This window comes from Rhamphochromis sp. 'chilingali' (genome assembly GCF_963969265.1).
Source record: "Rhamphochromis sp. 'chilingali' genome assembly, chromosome: 22".
Lineage (NCBI taxonomy): Eukaryota > Metazoa > Chordata > Actinopteri > Cichliformes > Cichlidae > Rhamphochromis > Rhamphochromis sp. 'chilingali'.
This window is the reverse complement of record NC_137950.1, coordinates 3,240,888-3,254,462: the sequence shown is the minus strand read 5'-3', so window position 1 is coordinate 3,254,462 and position 13,575 is coordinate 3,240,888. Positions and strand designations below refer to the sequence as shown.

Below are 13,575 nucleotides of genomic sequence, written 5' to 3'. Positions count from 1 at the left end.
TAACAAGTCAAATAATAATAATAATAACAATAATAATAATAATGGATTGCATTTATATAGCGCTTTTCTAGGCACCCAAAGCGCTTTACAATTCCACTATTCAGTCACACACTGGTGGAGGCAGCTACAGTTGTAGCCACAGCTGCCCTGGGGCAGACTGACAGAAGCGAGGCTGCCATATCGCACCATTGGCCCCTCTGGCCAATAGGCCATTTCTCAAAAAGGTTACTGTGGAGAAAGGAAAATGATAGGTGGAAATATGTGGTTTACCCAGGTGGTCCAGTCAGCGTGAAGCGTCCTATTTCAAGAAGTTCCGAAAGTCCATTGTGTCCTCTTAGAGTCCACATGTGCAAACTGTTGTCATCCAGCAAAGTAACCAGCTCAACCTGAATAAGAGTCACAAATAATCAGAGATATAATAAAATGTATTCCCTGATACACACTATTGAGAACAGCACTATAGTACAAGCAAGCTCAATAAAAAAAATTCTGCTAGCATTCTATGTTGTGTGATTTATATCAAACATTACCTGGTGGGGCATGAAGTGCACCTGTGTGACAGCAGCATTCTCATCATGTAGCCCCATGAACTCCACACCTGGAGCTCCATATCTGAACAATGGTTAAGCACAGACTCCATTTATCATAGTTGCAATCATACTAGCACACTGGGAAGAGCTAAGCTAATGCACATTTAGTAAGATGGTCTATTTTACACAGAGAAATCCAAAACTTTAAGTCCTAATTTCAGGGAGGCATCTCAGTGTTTGAGGGGACGCCAAGATACTATGTACAGGGAATTAGAGCCAGAAATCTTCTTGCTTTAGAAGTCACAACTTAGACCTCCTCTCTCCTTTGGGTGGCGCTGTCACTTGGTGTTCCCTCTCTCTGCAGTAGAGGATCACTTCCTGGTCCAACACACAGTGGTGTTTTTGTGCAGCAATTTAATTAAAAACTAATAGATAACTTATTTATTTCATAGTGTAATCTTCACATGCTTCATCCAAAGCACACACTCTGTGTATTCACTTGCTAATTTATAGTCACAGTATTCACTCACTGTGTCTTTAAGGACTCGCTAGCAGCATGGCCTCTTCACCTGTCCCTCCTACACTTTCCTGCTTGTTGTGTCACATGTTTAGTTACTCCTCAGCCTCCTTTAGCAGTAATCCTACTTGTACTGCGGGACCAACATCACCCTGCGCGCCACCTTTTCCATCTGCTGCCCTCAGGGAGAAGGTACAGGTCTATACAGGCCAGAACATCCAGACTGGCCAACAGCCTGTATCCACAGGCTGTGAGGCTCCTGAACTCTCTGCCCCCCTCTCACGGACAATAACCATATCCAACTTCTTAATAGCAATGAACTGGTCTGCATTGGTGCATCATATCTTTATTCTCTTCCCCCTCCTGCCCCCTCTTTCTTAAATAGATAACTATCATATCTGATATCATATCTCACAGTACAATAATATTGAACGGGTTGCATTGTTGTATTTTGTCATGTTTCTCAGGTCTTTGTCTGAATTTCTACGAACATTATTGCTAAGGATTGTCTTATTGCATTGGAGTCACACTGGGTTAAATATTTTAAGGGGTATTTATTATTTTCTTCTTTTTTTTGGGTTGTATGGAAGCCCCAAACGCAATTTCATTGTTCTTGACAATGACAATAAATAAATAAATACTAAAATACTACTATATGTAGCCTATTTGCAGCTCTGGAGGCCAAGATCACTGAATTAGAGACTCCACATACAGCATCCACATCTGCACCACGAGTAAAACAGTGAAATGTGGATTATTAAACATTAGGCCTCTCTCTCCCAAGTCTCTGTTAGTACATGACTTAATAATTGATCAACAAATTGACTTACTCTTCCTTACAGAAACCTGGTTACAGCAGGATGATTATGTTAGCTTAAATGAATGAGTCATTCTATCTGAAACCTTGAAGCAGGCCGAGGAGGAGGTGTGGCAGCAATTTTCAACACCAGCTTATTAATCAACCAAAGACCAAGACAGAGTTTTAATTCATTTGAAAGCCTGATGCTCAGCCTTGTCCACCCCAGCTGAAAAACTCAAATAACAGTCTTATTAGGGCAGGGATAACTCTAGGTAGAGTGGTGGTCCCCATAATCAGAAGGTCGGGGGTTCGAATCCTCTGTACCCTGAGGTACCCCTGAGCAAGGTACCGTCCCCACACACTACTCCCTGGGCACCCAGTGGCTGCCCACTGCTTCACTGAGTGAGTAGGTTAGATGCAGAGAGGATTTTCCCCACGGGGATCAATAAAGTATACATTATTATTATTATTGTTATTATTAGTTATCATCTATCATCCACCTGGGCCTTACACTGAGTTTCTGTCTGATTTCTCAAGACTTTTTATCTGATTTAGTGCTCAGCTCAGATAAAATAATTATTGTGGGTGATTTTAACATCCATGTAGATGCTAAAAATGACAGCCTCAACATGACATTTAATCTGTTATTAGACTCAAGTTGACCTCTCTCAAAACGAACCCACCCACCACTTTAATTACACTCTAGATCTTGTTTTAACATATGGCATAGAAACTGAACATTTAACAGAGTGATGGATACAGTTTGATAGCCCCGGAGCGAGTGCCAATGGCCAGCAGCTTCAAGGAGGGACTGTAGCCCAGAGCACTGGGCTGGTGGGGGAATCCATGCTCCACTGTCTGAGGAGGAGAGTGAAAAGATGAGGGTGAGAAAGAACTTTGACAAAAGAGCCAAGGACAGAGACAAGAGTGTACAGAACAATACCAGCTTTAAGAAATGCCCTCATACATCTCAATAAATGTCAGAATTCACAGCTAATGATTTTAATCAGAGTTTAACAGTCAGCAGCAGTGTCTAATATTTATATTTATTTCACTGGCTCCCCAGTCCAATATATCACGCTTTTACTAGATGTTTTACTGGTCTGGAAAATTAAGTCTAGAACCCACGGACATGACCAACTACTATGTTTGTACATTTGGCGTACTCTGCCAGGCTGCGGCCGCTATCAGTCTGTATATGCAAGAGCAAAAAATAAGAACTTGACTCAAAACAAAATGTAAAAATACTGGTGGCAGGGAGTGGTAAAAATATATCCTACGTGACTTGAGTCACATATGCTACATTTAGTACTTTGAGTTATCACATTTACAAAACATGACATTGAGTCACTGAGATTCAAACTGGTCTAACTTTAGTAGATACACCTATGGTTGCAATTCTGCTTGCATTATCGCATTCACAACAAACCACACCGCCTGCCAACTTGCCGGGCAGGGTAATGACAACCCCTAACCAGCTTTCTACGGCTGAGGGGTTAAAAAAAAGAAAAAAAGAAAGCATTTACTCATAACTACTAGGGTCATCCACACAGCACAGTAATGTTGGAAGGAAATGATAAAGTTAAAATAAGATTACAACAATGGAAGGAGCACACAAATCAAAGTGCCTTAAGTGTCGTTGTTTACTGGAAGCAATCTTTAGCCACAGAACAAGCTATAATGGGAATCTGTCACAATGACACCCAACAAACAGCCACTATCACAGCAGCTAGATGTCTTTATGCCAAGCTGGCGAGTCGTATTAGAATTCTTAGTTTTGAAAACACGCCAGGAGGACCAGGAGGAATGAGTGTTTGAGAGCAACATCTCAGATTGGACATGTAAAGGTATACATAAATGTTCCAGTGTTAATTTTGACGCAAATTTTGATTTTGTTTTAGTCATAATTTAGTTTTATTTGATTAAATATCATAAGATTGTTGTAGACCAATTCATTTGACAAAAATAGAAAGTATAAAAGTTTGTTGTGTTTTTAACCGGTGAAAGTTGCTCTATGCGCCGCGGTTTGCAAAGTGTCTGACTTTCCTTGACATGAAATGTGTCCATATGATTACTCTTCTGACATTTTGTTGTTTTTTCATGAGACGGGGAGCTCGCCCAACCTTGTCTGTCAGCGGCAGATCAAATTGTGCACGTCTAACTTTGCATAAGATAACTTCTAACTGGATCATCATCCCTTCTTTGTACACAACACAATTCATTCTGATTGGACCTCGTCTCTCTTCATCTTGTTTTTATTCGTCAATAAAATTGTCAATAATATTGTCAAAACATTTTTTCTTTCGCATTAGGTTTTACATATAGTTATTGTCTTTTTGCAGACGCACTTTCTTTTATGCAGAAAGTGCGTCATCATTATGATTACAATTATCTGTAAAATGAGTGCAGTGTTTATGCGCCACATACAGCCCACTTTGATCTTAAGTGGCCCAGACCAGTGAAACTCTCCTTTCCCACAGTGTAAAGAAGTTACATATTTAACAGTTTTTTTATATGACCATTTTTTAAAACTGTAGTCATAAAAAAACCAAAACAAAACACATTTCGATAGTAGAAATATAACTGTAAAAGCTGTAAAACCTATGACTACAGACATTTCTGCATCTCTGCCATTCAAAGACATTTTGTATACAGTTTTTTAATGTAATATTCAATACTGAACTGTAAATTTAGTCTTTTTCAAGGGAGGAGTTTTTTGATTTTTTTCACTGTTTTAATAAAAGCCCTATTTTTATGCATTTACTACCACTAAAGAGAACACATACGATTTAAAGCCTGGACAAGTTTGAAACCTTTTGTCCTCCACAATGACCTGCTAGCATTTAAATCCGACTCTCCTGTCTCTCCATGTAACTGGCTACACCACTACACGTGCCGTCTTTGGAACGTCCGCCCTCTTCCTTCTTTCACATAATGGTATGATCCCAGTCTGTCTTTGCATGTGATTGGCCACATGGAGTACCCATCAAAAATAAAGTTCCACCACTGCCTGCATGGATTCTCAACAGGGCTGAAGATTCGGCTTCCACATTAATAACTGACATATAAAATGATCCTGCGGGTTGTATGTAATTGTATCGTAGACAGTAAGTTTGACACCCCTGGTTTAGATGCACTGAAATAATCAGGTGGCACTGCTTTCTCCACTAAGCTTCTTCATTGTCACTTGGTTATTGTTAGTGGATTAGAAAAACCAGAGGGCTATAATATTGTTAATGTTAGGATCAACCTAATTACATCGCTATGGTTACTTAAGCTGGATACCTACGCTGGTTAGAGTTCAAAGTTTGACATTTGTATGGATTCTAAAAGGCACCGCACTTATATTAATTATTTGACATTCTGTCTGAAATGTATATATTCTTAGCTGAGATAAGTCAGGTTCTTAAGTATTTGAAAAATGATAATTTTTGGAATTACATTCTGAACACCAGAGTACTAAAAATGGAAACCATGTATAAAAGTGGTTGTATTCCATAACAGTTAAGTCAATATTTTTGTTAAAGCCCTTGAATTAAAGCTGAGTGCTTGCACTTCAATCACGCCTCTGTTGTTTGATTTAAATGGACCATGGTGGTGTACAGACAAAAATCACGAGAAAAAGAAACTAATATATAAATTTAAAGTGAACAGCTTACTTGATCTTGTTCTGGTTACTTTTATTTTCTGTTTCTGCTTAGTAACCTGGTCACTTGAATGTATATCATGACTGCAGATAGTTCAGAGTCTCCTGAATGATTTTTGTCTTCTTCTTCTCATCACTCACATTGAACCACATCACTACAGATGGCAAACTGTGTGGTATGGTCTAATTTACTTGCCTTATTAAACGCGAAGAGTTCCTGTTTTAGCCGATCCCTCTGGGACTCTTGACCGTGCCGCCTGAACCTTTTCATCCTGTCAATACCGGTGTGCAGCCAGAAGGCCCGCTGACACTTGCTGGCTGGAGGAGACACAGGAGATAGAGGTAGACGATCCAGCTTGAAAGTAAAAGTTTCAGAGAGGAGAAAAAAGGGCATGTTATTAGACAAATCCTCTAGTTCACACCTTTGTTATTCCTTAGTGAAAAGCAAATATTGATATTCTATTTATTTAAAACAATCAAAACATGTCTTCTTCCATAAGCGTGTTCTCCAGCCACAATTCAGAGATGAATAACACCATCAGATACACAGCCACATTAATCAGTCCAGCTGCCTTCCAAAAAAGTACAGAGTGGCTCATGTTTTTTCTTGCATCAATACACAACCAGCAGTTTCAAGGAAAAAGGGGTTACTAGGAGTACCAAAACTTTTGCTTCACTAATGTCTATAGAAACCTATTAAACAAAATACATGAGACCTGGGTGTCATAAGGCCCCTGGCTACATGTTTGGTTGTCTGTGAAGTCACTGGGAAATTAGGATTCAAATGTAAATGTATTCATCATTTGTCCCATTTCAGCGACCAAACATTCTTCTCCATCTGAGATTTTGTGTGAAATCATAATACAACCGCTATTTAATGTAGATGCTGTGTGTTACAAGTGGTTCTTCACACAAACGTTGCACAAAACCTTCTGCTAATGCCAGCTATATCTTTTGGTGCTCATAACTTTTATACTTTTTGAGATATTATAATAATAATAATAATAATAATAATAGATTGCATTTATATAGCGCTTTTCGGGGCCCTCAAAGCGCTTTACAATTCCACTATTCATTCACTCTCACATTCACACACTGGTGGAGGCAGCTACAGTTGTAGCCACAGCTGCCCTGGGATAGACTGACAGAAGCTGCCATATTGCGCCATCGGCCCCTCTGATATTAAGCTTTTTATGCTATTTTTGGCCCATTTTGCTGAATGGGACCACATTATCAGTGTGATCACCAGTTTTGCTTGCCGGGCTGAACCGTGTTTTAGCTCAGTAAGATGAGCAGCCGTTCTCAGACCGGGAGGCCCGGGTTCAAATCCCGCTTATGGCAACATTTCTTTAAGTTCACAGTTAAACTTTTTTCAACATAAATTTTACCCCTTCACCCCTTTTCAGCAGAATTTTCAGTTTTTTTTCCCACCCCTTTTCAGCACCTTTTTAGCTGTTTTGAGCAGAAACCTCTTTTCAGCAGAATTTTCGCTTTTTGGTCTGTTTTCAGCGGAATTTTCAGTGTCTTCACCTCTTTCAACACAATTTTCTGTTTCCTCATCTCTTTTCAGCAGAAAGTTCAAAAAGTTCACCTCTTTTCAACAGAATTTTCAGCTTTCTCACTTCTTATCAGCACAAATCTCACGCTCTTCTGCTCATTTTAGCAGAATTGTCAGTTTCTCCTTCTCGATTCAATTTCCGGAAAACCAGTTTAGCTCACTGACACGAGTAGCCGCCTTGAGACCAGAAGTCCCGGGTTCGTACCCTGCTCAGGGCAAATTTTCTGTTCAGCAGACAGTTCAAAATTTTCACCTCTTTTCAGCACAAACTTCAGCTTCTTTACATCTTTTCAGCAGAATTCTTTGCTTCTTGGTCTGTTTTCAGCAGAATTTTCAGTTTCTTTACTTCTTTTCTGCAAAATTTTCTGTTTCTTCAGCTCTTTTCAGCAGAAAGTTCAAAAGTGAGATGAGCAGCCACCTTGAGACCAGGTGGCGCAGGTTCAAATCTGACCTGTGGCTCTTGCCGCACATCTTCCCTCCTCGCACTCTCCCTGCTTTCTTGACGCTCTTCAGTGTAATCTTTCAAATAAAGCACTTTTCAGCAGAGTTCAGCTTCTACACAGTGTTTTCAGCAGATAGTTCTCCTTTTTCTGCTTTTTCAGATTCCACTACACGGCATTCACACTGCATTTTCGCAGGAAATGCAACTTTTTCTAGTTGTCATTAAATATTCTGCCTTTAGGACTTATCATTAGTAGTTTCAAAATTATTTCCTACCATCAGTAAGCAGACAATACCCAATTAAACACCTCCTTTAAACCTTGTGAACTAGACAAATTATCTACTCTAATGGACTGTCTTAAGGAAATAATGGCTCAAGAGTTGGGAGTTTGCCTTGTAATCGGAAGGTTGCCGGTTCGAGCCCCGGCTTGGACAGTCTCGGTCGTTGTGTCCTTGGGCAAGACACTTCACCCGTTGCCTACTGGTGGTGGTGGTGGCGCCTCTGTCAGTGCGCCCCAGGGTGGCTGTGGCTACAATGTAGCTTGCCATCACCAGTGTGTGAATGGGTGGATGACTGGATGTGTAAAGCGCTTTGGGGTCCTTAGGGACTAGTAAAGCGCTATACAAATACAGGCCATTTAATTTTTGATCAATCTCTGTCTTTTGATGCTCATATCAAGTCTGTGACCTGCACCTGCTTTGTTCATTTAAGAAATATTGCCAAACGTAGGACTATTGTCTCCAAAGATGAACAGGAAATACTTGTTCATGCCTTCATCGTCTCCTGATTAGATTACTGTAATGCACTCTTTTCCTATCTGTCAAAGATTTCTTTACATCACCTTTAAGTGATCCAAAATACCACAGCAAGGCTGTTAACCCACACTCATAAATTCACTTACATCACTCCCTTGTTGAAGTCCTTCCACTGGTTTCCAGTGGGTACAGATATCAGTTTAAAATCCTCACTCTTACTTTTATATCTTTACGAGGAGAGGCCCCCACTTATATTATCAAGCTTCTTCACCCTTGCTCTCAAAACTGGATTCTTAGATACACTGATTGTGGTCTTCTGACTTTTCCATGGGATTGCGCTTTCCAAACCAGTACTGTGGAACAGCTTCCCTCACCCTCTACGCAACATCGACTCTTTTTTTTTTTTTAAATGCCACAAAGTACTATTGTCCATAGTACTGCATTGACATCATCTAGTAGATCCTCAGAGGGTACATAATCTTGATAACCAGCTATGATCCAATCTTTCAGGTTAGTTCCTCTCGCACTCAACGATCCTTCTTCCATCGCACTTGGGGTTTGATGCCCTGGATTGGGTGAGGGTGATAATATCGAATTAGTGCTTCCAGTCAGAGATTGAGCATGCACCGGTTTATTGTATTTCCAGACTTGCTTTCGGCACAATTTACAGTGCACGCTACTCTGTTTTTTGTCAGACTTGAAATAGCCGAAATACCTTCACACTACGGAACTTCTATGGCTCTTCCGTTCGACAATCTCTCCGGCATTGGAACCATCATCTGTTTTCTCTTCGGTAACCTTTGGTCATGCTCTCGGTTGATTTTTCTCTAGTCGGCACACTCATTTCCTTCATTATCCGGGCGGCACGGCGGCTGGCTGCTTCCCAAACAAATACACATGTGCGGCTTGGCACTTGTGCTGTATGTAACAAGTCACGTGACGTGACGCTGCGGCTGTGATTGGTTCGGCTCTGCGCTACTTAATTTGGATTGGCTGTTCATTTTTTTTTTTTTTTTTTTTTTTTTAAGAGGACAAGAGCGGTGAGGCCTATCGCAATAGTTTAATTTTTCTATCGAGAAAAAGTTATTTCGCAATACATATCGTTATCATTCTATCGCCCAGCTCTATGTGAGAGCAGTTTCTTCTTGCAAATGTTGGGGTGGCTGTAGCTCAGGTGGCAGAGAAGGTCAGCCACTAATCACCTACTGGTGGTGGTCAGAGGGCCCGGTGGCGCCAGTGTCTGGCAGCCTCGCCTCTGTCAGTGCGCCCCAGGGCAGCTGTGGCTACAATGTAGCTTGCCATCGCCAGTGTGTGAATGTGTGTGTGAACGGGTGAATGACTGAATGTAGTGTGAAGCGCTTTGGGGTTCTTAGGGACTAGAAAAGCGCTATACAAATGCAGGCCATTTACCATTTACACTGAGCTACTAGTTGTTTTGCTGTCGATCTGGATGCTGGGTATCAAAGATTCTCCTTCCACTGGGGTTGACTCGCGTAGTAGCATTCCAACAGCGCCTTATTATCATCTCTTGCCAGCTTGTGCCCTCTTGTTCCAGTAGCCCACTTCTCATCAGTATGTCCTGGATATATATGTCAACCACAGAGCACCACGCTCTGTTTTGCAGCTATGGAACAGAAAAGCTACTTGGAGTTCCAGATTCAGACAATGGCAAAGCAAAGCTCATACCAGTGGTCAAATGTGTGATCTGCAGTCCATGACCGTCCATTTTCATAACAAAAGTCTGTGCCACGACTCACATGTCTGAGCCAGGTCATTTGCCTCAGTCCAAAGCCAGACATAGTTCTGTTATTGCCCTCAGTGTTCCCATGACTCACATTTCCAACTCAAGCTTCCTCATACTTCCTCAGACTGTCCCAAACAGACTGGGTGGACTCACCAGTCACTTGTTCTGAGGACTAAATAGACCTACTCAATGTTGCATCATCCCTTTAAGTGTTTCAGACCAGACCAGATTTCTGTCAGACCAGTATATTCAATGTTTAGAAAGGTCAAGCACGCCAAGACAAGCACTAACACAGCAGTCTTGTGTGGAAAAAAACAAAAATAGGTTAAAGTAAACTTTTGTATATTCCATGATTACACATAAATTATTATATTTAATGTCAATCATCATAGCTTACAGCTCAGGAAAAATCGTAATTCCAGTCTCTCGAATTATTAGAATATTTCCAGAGATCAAATAAAAAGTATTTTCAACTGGTGCAGAGTTGTTGAATTGACATGTAACTGTTGTTCATAGCTCCTCCCACCGGAATGTAGGGTGTATGCTTTTTTGTCTCATCCCTAGAGGTGGGTTTTGATTATCAATTTATTGATTATCCAAGCTAGAATCGATTTTAATGTGATATCGATTCATTAAAATCCTGAATCAATTTTTTAATATAAATTTATTTTGCCCGAAAAGCCAGAATCTCAGGTTAAACCTCACAAAATTTCAACAACCACCAAACAGCTAAAACAGTAAATGAGAGCAGGTACACGGATTCTGCACAAAGACATAAACACAAAGCGTTTCGGTGGGTCCGAGCTTTGTGTTTACGTATTTTTTGCGCTAGATTCTGAGCTGCAGGTTTTATCTCTCTCCAACCAAAGTTCACTGAACCAGCAGTAAAAGAAGCAGCAAACTACGCTTCACATTTGATAAACATCGTCATGAATTCCCTCTTACTTTTGCTGTTTTGCTTCCACCACGATAAAAATCACACTTCATGCACAGCTCTCTCTCTCTGCACTTCAAGAACAGTTTCCCGTCTAAAAATCTTTTTTCTGCATTATTCACTTGCTTGTTACGCACAAGTCTACCATTGTTTACAGGCTGTCGGCCGCTGTTTTTTTCCTTTTACTTACTTCCGAAAAGAAAACCTCATTTCTGCTGTTCAATACTGATCAAATTTTAACCTTGCAAAACGCTCAGCTGTGTCTGTAATAAAACTGCTGTAACTTTGCTCTGCTTCACTTCAGCAGCATCAGGTCATGTTCATATGTTGATGAATGGTTTTCTTTCATTTTTGATCTACTGCAGAATATTTTTATAAAATCCCAGGCCAGGAAAACCATCTTCATGTTTTTCTGTTTCATCCCCAGCTACTTTGACACAAAGGCCTCTGCTGTGATGCTCACACCTTTGATAAAGTCTCGCAAGTGTCAGCTTTCTTTTTATAGATATAAAAATATGGAAATGTACTGATGCATGATCTGAATTATAATATTTCTGACTGTCTGAGGCAAAATTTATGTTGCAAAATATGTTTTTGTAACTGCAATACACTACAGGAAGCTATGGGGGTAGTGTCACTTGTATCATCTGCCAATACTGCACCCAATACTAAGCATAAGAACATAACGCGAACGGCAAAACAGGAGCACAGAAGAGAATGGAAACAGAGTTTTGTATTTTTTTTTTTTTTTTTAAGTGAAAGCATTTCACAGAAAACAAAGTTAAACACAGACTGTGAAAAGCAGAGTTTTCCTTCCAACACAGTAAAATTGCAGTGCACAAGCATTTAAAACACCAGCACCCTGGAGAGTGCGATTTCAATTCTGAATTGGTCCATTTTAGGGAGTTAAGTTAGTCGTTCAAACACTACGCACTGTTTATGTTAATATTTGTACAGTAATATTGATGTTTGTACAGTAATGTTGATATTAGCTTACCTGTCGAAAACTTCTCAAATGAAGCGAACACCAGTTCAGTTTTGATAACTAATGAGTAGGAGCAGCTACACGGTCTCCTAGTTTGTTTGATTTTTTTCTTACATTAATATTAGTGTTTATTCTGAATAACAAACCTAACGTTAGGTAGTTAATGTCTATGTTTAATATAATTAATTGTGATTAGTAACCGTCTTTTCTGTTTTGTTCTGTTTAACTAGTGTAGATGAGTTTGTCCTGAAAAAGAGGCTCATGCACCTGTCAAAGACTAAAGTCATGACAGCATGAAAATCAGCTGCAGCTGGGGACGTTATCTCAAAGATAAGAGCAAGCCTCACTCCAGAGCATGTCCACTGTAATCGGAATTCATGAACTGAATCATCTGTAAGCTTTAGAAATGTGGGTTTTTGGACTGAAAGTAAATACCTTTTCGATTTAATTTGAAGCTGTATTTGAACTTTTTTTTTTTCTTTTAAACAGAATCCATTTTGACACAAATAGTTTCCTATTTGTACATTATGTTTTGTTCAAAATACCACTAGCACTTCAATTTCTATTACCTAAAATTTTAATTTAATTTTATTTCTGAGGGTCCTATTGAGCAATGTTAAAAATACATTTGATTACTTTGTTATTACGTGTGTTAATGCAAAATGTAAGTAATGTAAAGTAAGTAAGTCCTTGACCTTTGCTGTGCCCACTAATAGTCCTTGGAGCTCACCATCACTGCTTGTCCTAAAACCTGATCAATTTTGATTTTGTAATCACTTCTGCAAGGTTAGTGCCGTTACAAGCCAGATTCATTCCCACTTCCATGAATGAATGACTTTACTGAGTATATCATTTTAAGTTAATAACAAAGACAGATCTCCTTTAAGGATACTGGTAGGTCCCATGAACCAAACTCCTGTCTGTAAGACACCTGACAATGTTTTACAATAAACCTTAATGCCATCTGGATTAAGAAACACACCAGCCATTCTCCAGTGGCTGAACACCCTTTTGTGCAGGGCCAGTAATTGTGAAGTTTACTTGCATGTTATAGTGTCCTACTGATCCACCTGGACCGACCACATCAAAACCTTTCCAGATCCTGCAACAATGCAACAACATATCTCCCAGCTCGTCAAACGCATTGACCATCTTTTTGTCAAAAATAAATGAATAAATAAATCTAAGGCACTATAACATGATCTAAAACAGTGGTTCCCAAACTTTTTTTGCTAGGCCCCCCTTTGTTTTACAAGAAAAATGTTTGCGCCCCCCCCCCCCTTCTCGCGCACATGCACGAACACATCCTCCAACCACACACGCTCATATTTTGCTCCATTGCGGTTTCTTTCACACCTCAAACATTTAGTAAACAATTAAGCAAATACAAGTAATCTGCAGGTAGTAAGAAAACAAACTACTAACTAGGGCTGGGCCATATTATACCGTTCACGGTAATACCGGTATAATGTTAGGCAACGATAGGAAAATGAAATATCGCGATAGAATATGAGTAAAACGCGCATGCGCAGTGCCTTTGTTTTCATACGCACATGGCCGATTGTTGAGTGAAACAGATGAACCAGAATTGGTTTGTAAAAATGGTGCAACTTCAGTGATGTGGAACTGGTTTGGTGTTTGTCCATCAGATACACGACAAAGCAC

At 39.9% G+C, this 13,575-nt stretch overlaps 1 protein-coding gene across 1 annotated transcript in view; it reads right to left on the bottom strand.

Annotated features, from left to right (window-relative positions):
* llgl2 (LLGL scribble cell polarity complex component 2) overlaps positions 1-13,575 on the bottom strand; it is a 50,304-nt gene that overhangs the window by 18,576 nt on the left and 18,153 nt on the right. The window contains exons 2-5 of the mRNA XM_080872449.1: positions 5,685-5,847; positions 2,607-2,700; positions 531-612; positions 271-386 (exon numbers count right to left, since the gene is read on the bottom strand). Of these exons, the coding sequence (XP_080728575.1) occupies positions 271-386; positions 531-612; positions 2,607-2,700; positions 5,685-5,763 (371 nt within the window). The 5' untranslated portion in view covers positions 5,764-5,847. The remainder of the gene's footprint in view (positions 1-270; positions 387-530; positions 613-2,606; positions 2,701-5,684; positions 5,848-13,575) is intronic.